Source organism: Anoplophora glabripennis, unplaced genomic scaffold (genome assembly GCF_000390285.2).
Source record: "Anoplophora glabripennis isolate ALB-LARVAE unplaced genomic scaffold, Agla_2.0 scaffold640, whole genome shotgun sequence".
Taxonomy (NCBI): domain Eukaryota; kingdom Metazoa; phylum Arthropoda; class Insecta; order Coleoptera; family Cerambycidae; genus Anoplophora; species Anoplophora glabripennis.
This window is the reverse complement of record NW_019416735.1, coordinates 1,431-18,397: the sequence shown is the minus strand read 5'-3', so window position 1 is coordinate 18,397 and position 16,967 is coordinate 1,431. Positions and strand designations below refer to the sequence as shown.

Here is a 16,967-nt window from a genome sequence, read left to right as displayed (position 1 = left end):
TATCGATTCCTCGGTTATTTTGGGCATAAAAGTTTCCACCCCCAAGAAGGTGTGGGAACCACCCCCAGGGCAAAAGCACACTTCGGCACTATAAGTTTTGTTCCTTGAGGTATTCCCCACATTCGGTCAAAATTTCACTTCAATCGGTTCAGTTATAAAGAATTTGGAGGTAAAAACTCTGAGTAACTGGACTATTTGAGGAAGTTATGCTCCAAATATTCTCTCTTTTAAGGTCTATTTAATTAAAAATATTTTACCTTTATTTGCCGAGTTAATGGCTTGTATATAAATAAATTGGAACACCCTGTATTAAACGTCTCAAGGAAAAGGTAAAATCCAAGGTCTCGCCTGTAAAAACTGTAACTTCAAAAAAATCTTTGACTCTTACAAATCGTAGCAAGATAATTTAAAAAACGTTTCTCCAAACACTCATTATATTTTTCCTAAAATTTGTACAAACATTTAAGTCATATTTAAGTGCTGTTCAATGTCAGCAGAGGGCGACGTGCTAATCTGCAGGTACTACGAAAACGAATTGCGCCGGATGAAAGACCTTTTAACTAATAATATTGTGGGAAACGACTACTCTGCCGACTACTGCGACTAATATTGACTAAATATTTCGGATCTCATTTCGGATGTAGTTTCATTACCGATCTGTTTCTCCCAATATCGTTAATTAAGAGAACGTATTGAAGGCGTTAGAATAATAATTACGTTTTATAACTTAATCAGTTTATTTTTGTGAAGGTGGTACAAATCAGAACAAATTTAAACCTCTCAGAATTATATATATATACAACAATATGTACATTTTTACAATCAGACTTATAAAGCAATACCATTTACAAAAAAATTAATACCTAAATAATAATTTAATGAATAGAAAATGTACTTTATTCAAATTTATCAAGAATAAAGTCTATATAGCAACACGCAACTAATAAATTAAAATTACGGGTTATATAAATAAACGTCATCAAACATATTTATTATGTTATTAGCTTATCGACAAGTACAGCTTCACTTAGACCCACGCGTCTTAGTCTCGTCCTTCAGCTTCCACTTGATGAGTTCCATGCAAGTAATGGCATCTTCCGCACTGTCATGGCCACTAATATCATTCTGGATAATTTTGCGTAGATACTCACTAGCCAACGCCTTCAATGCTCGCTTGTGGGGCAGTCCCATTTTGTGCGGAAACAAGACCGACGTGTCGATTACAGTCTCGTGCACGATTTTCAAGGCCTTCATGTCGGACTCCAAGCTGTGACCTACCAATATCGTCCTCGAGTTGCACAAATGTAAAATGTTCGCTTGTATTTGCAGGATACTGGTGCTGGTCTTATCCATTTGCTCTTTGGTGATGCCGGAGAACCTCGTGTTGTAGTCTATTATCGGATTGAGCGGCTTGACCAAGGACTCGTAAACGGTTTTACAGTCAGTGTCTACAATGGTTACACGCGTCAGTTCCAAGCCTTTGGTCGTGTAGCACATTTCACAATCCAAAGCGTAAACGGTGTAACTTCTGGGATCGTCCTCATATTCGGGGTCCATAGTTTTTTGAAATCCCGACAGTTCCGTTTCGTCCGAGCCCTCAGACACGTGAGTGTCGGACGTGGCGCACCCCATATCATCGCTACTCCGACAGCACAGATACGTCTGTTCACCCCTTATAGTCCTTTTCTTTAAAGGGTGATACAGACATTCCTCTTCGAATAACGGCCAACCGTCATCGTCCACTTGGTAATTTTTATGGCATCGAGAACACCTCTTTTGATTGTCGTCTAAATTCGAAGGCGCTACACTCTTACGATTTTTTATCACAGCACGACCGTAATGTTCGTCACTCTCACGTGGGTAACCGTGGGTATCTAACTCGTCTTCTGATAGAATCCACTTTTTAACGCTGTCGTAGAAACTTCGCCCCCTTAGCTCCGATGACGTGTTTTTACCAGAAGTCTCTCCCAAGCCTATGAGGCCCAGTCCGAGTTTATCCCGCTCCTGCACCTCTTTCCTCAAACGATTCACAGCCAGCATGGCCGAATTCCGATAAGTCGCTAATACTTTGCACTTCTCGTAACACGAAAATTCCTCATTTAACGCTCTGGTAAAGGCTTCGTCTCTGGACACGTAAAGTTTCACACATTCGTCAGCTATCATCGTCAAGAATCGTGTTCTAACGTTTACGGGTAATTTGGATTTCTCTGCCTGAAGTACGTCTGGAATATCTGACAGAGAAACTTCGGGTATATGAGCGACTCGGCCGGTCTTCTGAGTTTGGGCGACGGTTTTCACTTGGGAGGTTTGTTTTATTTTGGAAATCCTCTCTTTAGCCTTCTCTATCAGTTTTACGTTTTGGGCCGGAGCAATTTTTTTTATCGTGACTTTAGTTTGTGCCGAATTCGGTTTTGCAACGCCTTTTATTATGTCGTCGACCAGGCAAGTCGCATCCTCCCGCTTATTTTGAATTTGTTGTCTTCGAAGTTTATGCTCTCGTGCAGCTTCTAATAAGGAAGGCGCCGGCCTTTTTGCGGGTAACGGGGTTTGTTTGATTTCATTAATTATACATTCTTGTTCTCTATTAGCTTGGGCAAGCTTCGCAATTTTATAACGGTTAGTTAACATTTGGCCGGGTGTGTTCACAGTTTTTGGTTTATTAGGCGGATGCAGTTGTGAATATGTAGCGATATTATCGATATTTGAATGAGCTATCCGTTTTTTGCCGAACAAAGAATCACTATTGTCTATTGTCTGTTGAGGCAAACTAGTTTCAAGCAATTTATTCTCCAATTGTAGATCAAGAGCTGGCTTTTCTGGCGGTTTATACTCGTTAAATATCTTGTAACATTCTAACATAGTTTCATCTTCGTCGTCAAAGTCTAAATCGGAAAAATTGTTATCTATGTCATTGATTATAGAAACTTGAGTATCACTTTCATTACTACTTTCTTCTAAATAACTATATTTTTCTTTTTTATCGTCACTCTTTTCTTTGACTTTGTGTTTACTCTTTGATTTGTATTTATCTTTTTCAATTTTTTTCTCCTTTTCAGGTCTTCTGTCTCTTTCCTTTTCCCTACTTTTGTGACTACTTTTTTCCTTACTTCTGCTCGTACTTGAATCCCTACTCTTATGTTTACTTTTATTATGAGAATGTTTTTCTTCTTTCCCCTTTTTTTCTTCTTTTCGATGTTTATCTTTATAAACACTTTTATGTGATTTATCGTTATTAGTTTTATTTTTATCTTTACTACTACTTTCCTTGGAGCTGCTCGTTTTTTCTTTAACTGAACTACTTCTTTCCGAACTTCTATGTTTTTCTTTGCTTTCCTTTCCTTTTCTTGATTTTTCACTTTTCTCATGTTTCGCACTACTTTCATTCTTGCTTCGTTTAGATTTATCTTCTTTCACACTCTTACCAGTATCCTTTTCTTTGGTGATATTGGCTTTCACAGGTTTTTCTTCGTTTTTTTCATATTTTTCTTTTTTGTCACTGAATTTCTCATGTCTCTCAAGCTTTTCAATATTTAATTTAGATGATTTTGTTTTGTCCTCTTTTTGTTGCGACTTGACAATGTTTTCATTTATATTTATATCACTCTGAGATTCTTTCCCTTCTTTTACAGTAATTTCTTCGTTATTGCTATTTAGTAGTTCATCCTCAATATCATTCTTTGCGGTTTCAGTTGCATTCTTTTGTATCTTCTCTGTAGAATTTATAATTTCATCAATAAGGTCAAATTCTGTAGATAAATCTTCGAAATCGATGTCCTTTGTGGGTTGTAATGATACTGCAGGATTATATTCAACATTTGCAATGTTTTGCTTGATTTCTTTGATAGCTTCAATGTTCTCTCCATTCTCCTCTGAAATTCGTCTCTTATTAGCTGACGAAAGTATACTTAAAGGTGTAGGTTTGTAGGTAGGTTTATCAAATTTTGGCAACGGTCTTGACTTTCGATCAGTTGTGAAATCTGGTACATAACTTATAGGAATGTGACTTTTACTGTTTTGTATATTAGCCAGTTCACTTTTTGGGGTGGGTTTATATGTAGGAATCGCTGATATTTCTTTTTCACATTCACTTACAACATCATCAGCATTTTCCGTTGGCTTCTTCTTGTGTCGAAAATGGCAATATGGTCTTCCACATAAGCTATTATAGTAAGGGCACTCGATGTCTTGAAAATAGCCTTTAGTAGGCAACATAATTATCGACTATTATTATTTCATTTTATTTCAGGACGATAATTTCCAGTCCCAACACATAACCTAGCGGTCTCTGACGATTGACACCCATAGATCAAAAATAAAATTGACACCACAACAATAGCCACGTGACTCGACGATGGCGGTAAATTTGAAATTTTTAATGGTTTATCCAATGTTAAATGTGTTTTCACAAAACTGTTTGAACTGAAAGATTGAGGGTCTTATACGAACAGTGAAAAATTTAGAACGGATGTCGAACTGTCGGAGTGTCGATATATTTATCTCAAAATGATGCAACCACATTCTGTGTCCAGATGCTTCTTGGGTTCAAGGATAAACAAACAGATGTGTGATTAAAAACTTCTCTCTCCGTCTATCTGCATTAATTAATAAATTCTAAATGCCTTTGTTTGATCTACTAAATATTTTATTTTAAAGTGAAAAATATTTTATAATCATTAGTTAGGTTAGATCAATGGCAATGGTGGTCTGTGGTCGATATATACATTTTATTTAAGCAGTTCGTACATTTAAATTTAAAAGGTAATTTCTGAATTCACGTTAAAAAAAATGTTAGAGTTTTGTTTAAGTTTTATTTGATTTTCAAACATATCCCCCGTAATATACGCAAAATTAAATATTGATTACAATAGTTTCTACATGTGAAAATTTCTTTGATTTTCAGAAAAGATCGATTGAAAAGCAAATTAGAAAACATAGAAAATGAAATAATCGAATCCGAGAGTAATATTAAAGATTCTGAGAGAATTCTTGCTAACGCATCGGATTTAATCGACACGTCGTTTGGGAAGTTAAAAGAACTTCAAGATGCCCCCGATGTTCTAGAATCAAACAATATCAACTTCAACAGCCAGTTAGAAAATAACGAAGCTGAACTCGAAGAAGTTCAGAAATTAAAACCCGACGTCCAAGACCATGCCAACAGTTTGTCGGATAGGGTTCAACAACTTGAACATATCTTATCGGAATCTCAAATCGGTTCTGAGGATGCGGTTAAAGCAGCGAGGGCTTACAGGGATATCGTAGCCGCTGTTAATAGTGCTAGGGATGCAGCTGAGGGCGCTGAGAATGACACTAGTAACGCTCTAGAAATTTTGAATAATGTCCAAGATAGGACCCGCGATGCAGACACAAATTCCGCTAAGGCTCTCGATGACGCTCACGATTCCAATCAATCCACTTACCAAAAACTAGAACCGAAGTTGAATTCGGCGATTTCTAAGTACAGACCTGTTAAAACTTCACATAATAAGAATGAGGAGCTGTTGAAGGATATCGAGAAGATCTTGGACAAGATTCAAATACAGGACTTAGGAGAAGCCTATAAAAATGCAGCCGATAACGCGGAACAAGCCTCGGGTACTGTTATCACCATAGAAGATCTAGTTAATAATTCTTTCTCAGAGGTAAGTTATTTAAGTTGTTGTTATATGTATTTAATTCGCACGATTTTAGCTGCCGAAAGAAACTGAGCAAGCTCTGTTACTTCCCAAAGAAATTGACAATATAAATCGTAACTTTACCGTGACGGAGAAACAAATAAACAGCATGAACGAAAAATTACCACCCGTCGTAGAGAGTTTGAACGAACTACCCAAAGTACAAGCACGTTACAAAAATGTGTCTGATGGCATTCAGATTAACATCAATAAACTGAACCAACAAATCGAACTCGCCAGGGACATCGCTAACAGAATAAAAGTCGGCGTTAAGTTTTATCCGAACACGACATTGGAGTTGAGGAATCCTAAAAATCTGGAGGATATGACGACGTCAACGAAATTCTCTGGATACTTTAAAACCGATAAGTTAAACGGACTTTTGTTGTATGTCGGCAATCCCGTGGGTACCAACTTGACGAAAACTAAATCGGTGAGTATTTCTGTTTTAAATTAAACTGTGACTGACGATTTTATTTCAGGACGATTACATGTCTCTAATAATTGTAAACGGTTATCCCATATTAAAACTGGACATCGGCAACGGCCCCGATCAAGTTGTTAATAAAAAATTTGTGTCCGACAATAATTGGTACCAGTTCATCGTAGAAAGGTACAACGTCAGTTATTAAATAGTGTAATTATGAGTAATGTGTATTTCGTAGGGTCGGCAACAGTGCGAAACTGATAATACGCGAAGAACTCCCCGGTCATAAAGAAAACGCAATAGTCGCCGAGAAGTCCTTATCGGGACCTTACACGATCTTTAATTTGGACAAAGAGAAGTCTAAGATATTCGTAGGGAGCTTCCCGCCACAGAACTACGAGATGCAGAAAGGGATCGACTTCAATTCGTTCGAAGGCGAAGTGGAGGATCTGGTTATTGGCAACACGCCTGTATCGTTGTGGAACTTCAACCACAGCTACGAAGCTCGTGGCGCTGTTGAAAGGTAATCCGTCTTTGATATCCCGTGATTATCGTTTACATTTGATTTTTAAAGGGACGAGTTGGTGGTCCTCGCTCCCAGCACCGGGTATAGATTCAACGGGAACGGTTACGTCATCTTAAATGCAAGGTCCATTCGATTTAAGCAGAAGTCATCCATTCAGCTGATGTTTAAAACTTTCGCTACTAAGGGCTTGTTGTTCCTCGCTGGTAATAGAACCACGTTTATTTCTCTTGAACTGAGAAACGGAAAAGTACTATATCAGGTGAGATTTAATTTGAAGAAAAGTTATTACAGGACGTTAGTGTCTTAATATACCTCCCCTTTCTTGTATACGTATCAGTATTCTTATTATTTTTCGTCTCGGTTTCTTCATGTGTGGCTTTCTGTGGTAACGGGATTCACAAACTAAACACAGTGCTTTAACAAAATATTCAGGCCGAGTATGTATGTGTCCCATTTACGCTAAAACGTTATGTTAGAAATAACGTGCCGTAAACGGCCGCTATTTTATGTTGTACGTAGGTACCTGTTATTTGCGCTCTACGTTGTATTTGTTTCATTATCAAATAATATGTCGGTGAAATACATACTCAAAATTCGCCCCTAAAAACAGTTTTTTGTAAATATCTGGCGTTCTAATCAATATTTTGGAATAAAACAACATGCAAAATTACTTCTTATAAAAAAAACAGATGTTTCATTAGTGATTTCGTGTTTGGGGGTTGCTACCCTTTTTTATTTCAAAAAAACCACATATATTTTTGAAACATTTTTTATAAATAAAAAATTCATATTTGTTAAAAAAAAATTTAAAATATAACTTATGTAAACAAATTGGCAAAATTAAGTTCTCGAAAAACCCCCTAGTAAGCGAAAAATGTCTACGATTAGAATTAACGTTACAAAATAAAAAGTTTTTACTTTTTCTCTAATCATACGAATAATTTGTTCTATTAGTTTCAAACGGATTTAAACGGATGCAAACTACCCCTCATGTTCATCCCCAAAAACAGTGTTTCTGTGACAGCTCGGGTTCTAATCAATATTTCGGAATGAAACGAAATGGAAATTACTTATAAAAAAAAACAGATATTTCACAAATATTTTTTTCTATTGGTCTAAAACGGATTTAAACTGATGCAAACTACCCCTGGTGTTCATCCCTCAAAAACGGGTTCTGACTCTTGTTTATAATAATTTTGCATAATTATTATTAAAAATGTCGACACAAAAGCGTCTTCAAAAAAACAACAAAATTGCAATACGAGTATTCGCTAAAAATGGTCTTAATTCCCCAATAACGTGCACATTAACGTTTAACCCTGAAATAACGTAACTGCTATTATGATAAAATGGGATACATACTCGGTCTGATTGAACGCTTTTTACTAGCGTCTCCTCGATTTGCCAATTCACTCTATTCCGAACTCTGTTCTTTTGTTTTAACAGTCCCTTCAATCGTGTTTTCATTATTGAGGTTATATAAATATATTTATTACAGTACAACTTGGGTGTTTCCACTAAAAAGTGGGTCACGACTAAGCAGTATAACGATGGGAAATGGCACAAGATCAGCGCCAGCAGAGAAGGAGCTAAAGGTAGGTTCGAAGTGGATAATGAAGACGTCATAGACAGAACCAATCCGATTTCTGGCGCGTTGTTGGAACCGATAGAAACGATCTCGTTCGGCGGGTATCCCCACAAGCACGATTACGCCGACGTAACCCAGGATAAATTCGACGGGTGCATCACTAACGTCACCATTATGGCGGAACCTATCGACCTTCATAGTAACATCAGGGAGTTTGACGTCATTCCCGGCTGTCCCGCCAAGGTAAACTCCTAACGAAAACTGTACCCTCTTACTGAAGGTTGTTATTTTTAGTTTGCCTCGATGGTGTCCTTTGCTAAGAACACGCAGGGGTACGTGGGCTGGGACCGTTTACCGATCAACAACGATTTCACCGTCAGCCTAAAATTCAAGACTAGAGAGAAGGACGGGCTGATATTTTACGTGACCGATGCCGAACAGGACAATGGAATATCGCTGGCCTTGAGGAACGGGAATTTGGTCGTGATAAGTCAAGGAATAGAGTTGGTGTCTAAGGATACGTTCAACGACAGCGTCTGGCACGTCGTGTCCGTCATCCACAACGACAAGACGTTGCGGATGGACTTTGACGACTACGGATTTGTCGAGTGAGTCGCCTAACCGATATTATTTCGTGTATTCTACAGAGTCGTTTAATATTTTTCAGCACTGATACTCCGGCGTCTGCGTTGTACGTGTTGTATGCTAGTATGTACGTCGGGGGTCTTCCTAGGAGGGTTCAAGCGAAGGAGGGAGTTGTGGGATCGGCGAAAACGCTTCACGGGTGTATAGCAGACCTGACGGTGAACGGTAAAGTTAAGAACTTTGCCAACACCACCGACAGATCGGCGGAAATTCTAGATAAATGTGTGCTGGACATTTCTATCGCTACGGAACATTCAGGTAAAAAAGACGTAATACGGGGTGTTGTGCTTCTTTGATCCTATGAATTAAAAAGTTCTGCGGGGGTTAGACCCTGTATAAAAAATTTAACTGTTTTGCAGATGTCGAGTTGAAACCCGACAGGCCGATTCCTTCTTACGCTACTCAACGCCCCAAGGACCTCATAGAAAATCTAAACCCGTACGGTACGTTTTTTGTCTGGAATTATACCGTCGAATAACTTATTTCAGAATTTAAGAAAAATGTTTTTTTTCAAGGTGCGAGCGTTGGAGGTGACGGCGGGTTAGATTCTGTCAATATCGCTGCGCCTACGCCGCCAGAAGAAGCACTGGTCACCGAGATTCCGACGACGGAGGCACCGACGCAGCCCTACAGAAATGTGACGTTAACCACTAAGCCGCCACCTGTCATCGACGGATGCGCCCTCCCCTTAAATCCGGTCCAAGAGAGCGAAAAAGTTATCGGATACAGGTTCGGTAAGCTGAACGGGATTTGCGAGGGAACGAAATATACAGGGTGTCTGGAAATGATGAGCAAAAAATTCCAGAACGAAAATAAATCTTTCTATAAAATTTTTTCCAAAACTGATTATTATTGGAGTTACAGGGTGTTAAAGTTAAATTTTATTTGCAGTTTTTTTGCAATACCTTTTGCCACACTTATAATATTTTGACGAAATTTCGTATATTTTCGGGATGAGGATTATAAATTTGCCCAACGTTTTTTCTCATTTTGTAGAGGGCGCCACATGCGAGCCTTTATTTTGATTTGAATGGTTCCAACTTTTTTGTGCTACACTTTATGCGACTTTTGACTGAATATTTTTTTTCTCCTAACCTTTTGACATAAAAAAGGTATACTTTATTTGTTTCGATAAATCTAACCGTTTTCGAGAAAAACTAAGCGCTTGTTTCCAAAGCACGCTGTGTTTAATGTAGAAAATAAATTAAAATGATTTTTTAGTGTTTTTCTGGAAAACGGATAGATTTATCGAATTAAATTTAACACCCTGTAACTCCGTTAAGAATCACTTTTGGAAAAAATGTTATAGAAAGAGGTAGCATTTATTTTCGGTCTAGAATTATCCCCTGAATTTCCGGACACCCTGTATAGTCTAACCTTTCAATTCAACTTGCCGTGTAGGTACCCAGAAAATCAGCAGGCTAGAGTATACTTCAACGAGGGGCAGATACAAGAAGAGCTTCGATTTCAGGCTTGAATTTAAAACGGTGGAGAACGAGGGAATCCTGTTCTACGTCTCCAATCAAACTCACACCGAGTACGCCGCAGTATACTTGACGGACGGATACGTAAGAGAAATATAATTTCATCGTTAGTACTCGTTACGAAATTTTGGGTACTTCTTTTGCAGGTCGTCTTCAAATTCAAAGCCAACAACACGTCGTTATCGATCAAATCGAACTCGATGTACAACGACGGCAACTGGCATCGGGTCAAATTTTCCCGAGAGGGGTCGGCCGGCAAACTAGTGGTGGACGATACGGACGTCAACGACGGGAACATGGTACAGAAAACTCCCGCCTTAGACATTCGCGTGCCCTTCTTCATCGGAGGGGTTCCTCCCGAGGACTACGACGAAGTCCTGTTAAATTTGGTAAGTTTCCAGCCGACGCCGAGCGTCACTGGTTAAAAGCATACAAACGTTTTCTGTTCCTCGCAGAATATCTCCAGGACGTTTTACGGTTGCATCCGCAGCTTCGCGATGAACGACAAACCGATGGAGAAGGAGGTGCCGCACGGTGTGATCCCGTGCTCGGACCACGTGGAGGTCGGGACGTACTTTGGCGGCGGCGACGGCACTTTCTTGAAACTCAGGGAGAGGTTCAAGGTGGGGCACATGTTGATCATCAAAATGGACATCAAGCCGAGGGTGGATTCGGGTGTTTTGGTTACGGCGCACGGGAAGAAGGATTATTACATTCTGGAGTTGGTCGACGGTCAGTTGAGGCTGACCGTGGAGAACGGGAGGGGTCCGGTGACCGCCGTCTTCCATTCCACGAACAATCGATATCATTTGTGTGACGGGCAGTGGCACAACATTCAAGGTGAGTCGTGGTGTTGATTTTTTCCTCGGGTTTGTAGTCCAGACGGTATCCGTTTCAAAAAGCCGTATTTGGGTGAATCGTATATCCAAGGAGATTTTTGGCTTTTTGGCTTTTAAATATCACTAGAAATGAAAATTTTTCTATGCACATAAAAAGAAACGTGGGCTTAACTTTTGGCTGCACAATATGTTAAAAAAATTAGAAAAATGTCATATTTTTCTTCCTATTTAATTATGTATCTTTTCAAGAGTTGATTTTGGGCGAAAATGGAAGAGGAAAAAAATGTTTGTAATTAAATTTTTTACAAAACATGACTAGTTACAAATCGAATGATTCATGATTATTATGCTAAAAATCGAAAAAATCGCAAAAATGGGGTTAAAAAAGGAATACTTTTTAGGACCTTCATACTTGGCTCAAGAAAACTTCATGTTATGTAGAATCATCACACCAAATTTCATCAAAATCAGCTGGATAGATTTTACATAATTTTGCAGTCCGAATTTTGAAAAAAAAATTGCAAATTTTTATTATACAGGGTGTCCTCGTTTTTTGTAGCAGGACTTTCACAACTTGTATTAAAAGTCCTTTAAAAAAAAAAAGTTCATATAAACATATATGTATAGATGCGTCATTTTCGATTTACAGGGTGTTCAAATTTAAAATGAGAATTGATTTTTTATTCGTAAAACGAAAACCCCTTTTTAGACTTTGTTGAAACTTGACAAATTTGTTTGTAATAATAATACTCACGTTCTCACATAATTTAATTTGTCCTATTTTCTCCAGTGGCGTCACAACAAGATACCAGCTTGATAAAAATAGAAAAAAATATGGTACGCCACTGCTTTTTGGTAAGTTTGAAATTTTTCTCACATTTAGCTATCAAAAATACAACTTTTTTGTTATTTACTTTTTTTTCCTATCTCGCTTTGTTTAGACAGAAATAAAACTTTTTGTTTCACACAGTTTATTGTAAGATAATAAAAAAAAATAAAGAACACGGTACGGAAAACCAACTTATTGTATAAATAGACCTCAAAGGAGCTGTTCAAAATGCCCGCCATTTCGTTCTACACGCAAATTACAGCGACTTACCAAAGACCACCTAACGTCTCTCAAATTATGTGGAGTTGTTCGGAGAGCAGCGTTCCGGATTCGTCGTACAAGTTCCTGTTGCAGGTTAACAGGCGTAGAGTAAACTGCATCCCTAATAAATCCCCAAACAAAAAAATCCAAAGGTATTAGATCAGGCGATCGCGGAGGCCACCCTACTGGACCTTCACGATCCACCCATCTCTGTGGATACTCTGTATTCAGCCAGTTTCGTACCACCAAAGAGTACTGGGATCTAATTGAAAAAACGAGTCTATTCTTTATTGAAAAGGAACATCGTCTAGCATGCTATCATGCTGGGTAGTTAAAAATTGAAGAAATAATCGACCGCTTAATCTATTGGGCAACGAAAAATCCTTGGCGACTCAAAAACAGACATATTCACGGCACACTTTGTAACGAGTAAATAAATAAATTTAGCAAATCTCGAACCTATTCATGAAAATGTTTTATTTCTGACTAAACAAAGCGAGATTGGAAAAAATTAAATAACAAAAAAAGTTGTATTTTTGATAGCTAAATCTGCGAAAAATTTCAAACTTACCAAAAAGCAGTGGCGTACCATATTTTTTTCTATTTTTCTCAGGCTGGTATCTTGTTGTGACGCCACTGGAGAAAATAGGGCAAATTAAATTATGTGAGAAAATGAGTATTATTATTACAAACAAAGTTGTCATGTTTCAACAAAGTCTAAAAAGGGGTTTTCGTTTTACGAATAAAAAATCAATTCTCATTTTAAACTTGAACACTCTGTAAATCGAAAACGACGCATCTATACATATATGTTTACATGAACTTTTTTTTTAAACGACTTTTAGTACGTTGTGAACGTAAGTTGTGGAAGTCCTGCCACAAGAAACGCGGACACCCTGTATACTTACAGGATATCTCGAATTGCATAAACCAAATTTTCATCGAGAAAATTTTAGCGAGGTGTCCTGATCCTTAAACCGCGCTTTTTAAATAATTTACCCGTTTCTAAAACCTCGGAAAGCGTTTCTTTTTGTGGATAATTAACTGTGTTGTTTTTTTAGCCGTGAAGTCGAAGAACGTCGTCAGTCTTTCCGTTGACAACATACAGACCGAACCCAAGGTCGGAGCTACATACTTCACGTCCACGGACACGGGAAGCACCCTCTTCCTGGGCGGGCACCGTTACCTAAAGAGAGTGAGGGCGATCACCACTAGAAGTCCGTACGTCGGATGTATTAAGAATGTGGAGATAAGTGGGCAGCCAGTGACCCTTTCGCCTACCATGGCGGAGGGCAATATTACTATCGGTTACTGTCCAACTAATTGAGTGGAATAAAGGAGATTACGCAACCCACGTTGTTTCAATTTGATTACCATTTCGTAGTTTATTATATATTAGTTAGGATTGTGTTATTGCGTTAATCACTTGAATTAGTGTAATTTCGGCGAATTTTTTTTAATCTGTATTAACGATTTGTTTGCAACATATGTATCTGTAATGCAAAATATAAGATTTTCTCACTGTTTTTAGTTTTACTACAAAATTGTATTAAAAATCTCGCTGTCAATATGTACATACATTACGTTACAAGAAAAAGTTGAAACAGTCTTTAGATGAGAATGTGAATTTTTCGGAGAACTATAACATCCGGGACCAATCCAAAACTGCATTCAGTTCCTTTCTAGTGTTCGAAATTTTCGGCTTTTCTTTATCCTTTTGTTCGCTAGGCAACATACAATACATACTTGTNGTTGTGAAAGTCCTGCCACAAGAAACGCGGACACCCTGTATACTTCCAGGATATCTCGAATTGCAGCATAAACCAAATTTTCATCGAGAAAATTTTAGCGAGGTGTCCCGATTCTTAAACCGCGCTTTTTAAATAATTTACCCGTTTCTAAAACCTCGGAAAGCGTTTCTTTTTGTGGATAATTAACTGTGTTGTTTTTTTAGCCGTGAAGTCGAAGAACGTCGTCAGTCTTTCCGTTGACAACATACAGACCGAACCCAAGGTCGGAGCTACATACTTCACGTCCACGGACACGGGAAGCACCCTCTTCCTGGGCGGGCACCGTTACCTAAAGAGAGTGAGGGCGATCACCACTAGAAGTCCGTACGTCGGATGTATTAAGAATGTGGAGATAAGTGGGCAGCCAGTGACCCTTTCGCCTACCATGGCGGAGGGCAATATTACTATCGGTTACTGTCCAACTAATTGAGTGGAATAAAGGAGATTACGCAACCCACGTTGTTTCAATTTGATTACCATTTCGTAGTTTATTATATATTAGTTAGGATTGTGTTATTGCGTTAATCACTTGAATTAGTGTAATTTCGGCGAATTTTTTTTAATCTGTATTAACGATTTGTTTGCAACATATGTATCTGTAATGCAAAATATAAGATTTTCTCACTGTTTTTAGTTTTACTACAAAATTGTATTAAAAATCTCGCTGTCAATATGTACATACATTACGTTACAAGAAAAAGTTGAAACAGTCTTTAGATGAGAATGTGAATTTTTCGGAGAACTATAACATCCGGGACCAATCTAAAACTGCATTCAGTTCCTTTCTAGTGTTCGAAATTTTCGGCTTTTCTTTATCCTTTTGTTCGCTAGGCAACATACAATACATACTTGTGTATACTTGGTTGCATAAATCGCCTTTAGAAATGCACTTTTAATTTTTTGACGATAATTTTCATGAATATTCTCAAAAAATTAGAATGCTGTCTAAATACGGCACCACGTATCTAATTTGGGCCGCAGAAAACGCCGACGTAGTCCGTTCTTTGTAAGCTGCTTGCCTGAAGAAAAAAATTGAATATCAGGAAAATTACGGGAGCTAGAGAGAAATTCCTTTCAGTTTTGGATTTGCCAGCGCCGTTATAGTCTGACGGAATTTTTTCAGATTTTTCCGGGCCCATAAAATATTTTGTTCTAAAAAATCGATGGACCGTCCGTTTGTTTGTTTGTTTGTTTGTCTGTTTGTTTGTCCGTCGATTTTCTCAAATATTTTTGGGCTCTGAAAATTCTGAAAAAATTCAGATAGACAATAATGGCCCTAACTAATCCAAAACTGCTGTCGGTTCCTATCTAGCTCTACTAGTTTTCGAGATTTATTGTTTTCTCTTCTAGTTCCAATGTTTTGAGACGACACTAATTGTAACAAGATTTCTCAGCGTTGCCAAGTTAACATATCTAGTTACTTACCAAAATCAGTTTAATATCAAAGTGGTGTCGCGGGAAAATTTAAAATACTTTGTAGGTAGTTCTCATTAAATAAAATAATACAAAAGTAATAAAATGAATGCATAATGACACCCAATAATAATAATAAATTAAGCGTAAAATTTTGTGGTCCTTTTTCTTGTTTTTTTATGTAAATGTAACGTAAAATTAATTGTATATCACGGTCTTATATTTTCCACAAATATTAATTTTAAATTCACAAAAAATCATCTTTTCTGCTAAACTACTAACTTTTACCAAGTTATAATAATAGTATTATATTGTTTAGTTTATTTTGCTAAATAGGTTTATTAAAGGTAAGTGAATTGGTGCAATAAGTATTAAAGACTAAAAACGTTGACTGAAATATTGAGAGAATATTTTAATCAACACCAAAATATTTTTTTTAGGTTAGAAAGAATACACAAGGTATATTTTTTTACCGTGGCAATATTCCTTAATGATTATCTTAATATATACTTACCTAAAATTGTTAATGGACTTAGGTAAAACAACAATTGTGCGGTATCAGAAATTAAAAGGTCGATGAAGAAAAAATGAGAGGGTAGTGCAGATGAATAGATCAGAAGGATCAGTACTCAGTAGTTGCTGCAGTTTGACAATGATTTCACAACAATCAATAATCAACCCCTGGCTGATACCAGTGTTTTTTTTTAGGAAAAGTGTAATATTTAAATGCAAATTAAAAGACTTATAATAGTTGGATTTTTATTTAGATTCATTTACAGAAATTCTAGACTTATTGCTATACAAAATGTTTACTAATGAATTTTTCTGATGATAACAGAAAAGCAAATGTATGTAAACAAAAGCACAAAAAATTATACAAAATATAAATCAATATACTCAAGACGTAGTGTAGATGCGGAAATTAAAAAAATATATAAACAATATATATGTTTGTCTTAAATTAAAAATATACATAGTAAAATGTGGAAACAAAAAAGAAACAATTCTTTTAATGATAAAAAATGTATGATATGCAAGTCGGAGACGCTTTCATTATAATCAATGTAGCTGTAAAAAAAACAAAACAAATAAAAATGTGAACGAAAGGCACTTTCCTTAAGTTTTCTATAACCCTTAACTATTAAAAAATAAACAAAGCAGCCTTATTTAAAGTGAGGTTATTGTACCTACCCAGAAACTCGTGAAACTCAATTGATACCAACTAAATTTAAACAATAAAATTTGGTAAACAACTAAATTCTAGTTCGATTTATATTGGCAACATTGCGAAATCTTGTTAGAATTAGTGTCGTCTAAAGTTTTGTAAGGTAGGCAACATACAATACACTTGTGTACTTGGTTGCATAAATCGCCTTTAGAAACGTACTTTTAATTTTTTGACGATAATTTTCATTACTATTCTAAAAAAATTAGAATGCTGTCTAAATACGGCACCACGTCTCTAATTTGGGCCGCAGAAAACGCCGATG

At 37.1% G+C, this 16,967-nt stretch overlaps 2 protein-coding genes across 2 annotated transcripts in view; one reads left to right on the top strand and one right to left on the bottom strand.

The window, feature by feature from the left end:
• LOC108911043 (laminin subunit alpha) overlaps nt 1-13,625 on the top strand; it is a 36,004-nt gene extending 22,379 nt beyond the window's left edge. The window contains exons 29-42 of the mRNA XM_018715866.1: nt 4,901-5,642; nt 5,692-6,108; nt 6,158-6,288; nt 6,341-6,625; nt 6,677-6,887; nt 8,127-8,459; nt 8,511-8,824; nt 8,884-9,119; nt 9,221-9,304; nt 9,377-9,595; nt 10,263-10,429; nt 10,492-10,734; nt 10,801-11,185; nt 13,336-13,625. Coding sequence (XP_018571382.1) covers nt 4,901-5,642; nt 5,692-6,108; nt 6,158-6,288; nt 6,341-6,625; nt 6,677-6,887; nt 8,127-8,459; nt 8,511-8,824; nt 8,884-9,119; nt 9,221-9,304; nt 9,377-9,595; nt 10,263-10,429; nt 10,492-10,734; nt 10,801-11,185; nt 13,336-13,601 — 4,033 coding nt within the window. The 3' untranslated portion in view covers nt 13,602-13,625. The remainder of the gene's footprint in view (nt 1-4,900; nt 5,643-5,691; nt 6,109-6,157; nt 6,289-6,340; nt 6,626-6,676; nt 6,888-8,126; nt 8,460-8,510; nt 8,825-8,883; nt 9,120-9,220; nt 9,305-9,376; nt 9,596-10,262; nt 10,430-10,491; nt 10,735-10,800; nt 11,186-13,335) is intronic.
• LOC108911044 (RNA exonuclease 1 homolog) lies at nt 761-4,272 on the bottom strand. Its single transcript, XM_018715867.1, has one exon. The coding sequence runs from the start codon at nt 4,210-4,212 to the stop codon at nt 1,024-1,026; it is 3,189 nt and encodes a 1,062-aa protein (XP_018571383.1). The 5' UTR covers nt 4,213-4,272; the 3' UTR covers nt 761-1,023.
• Nucleotides 13,626-16,967: the final 3,342 nt, after the last annotated feature.

Excerpts from the sequence above, each read along its gene's own strand:
- LOC108911044 (XM_018715867.1), bottom strand. The coding sequence starts at position 4,212 with ATGTTGCCTACTAAAGGCTATTTTCAAGACATCGAGTGCCCTTACTAT.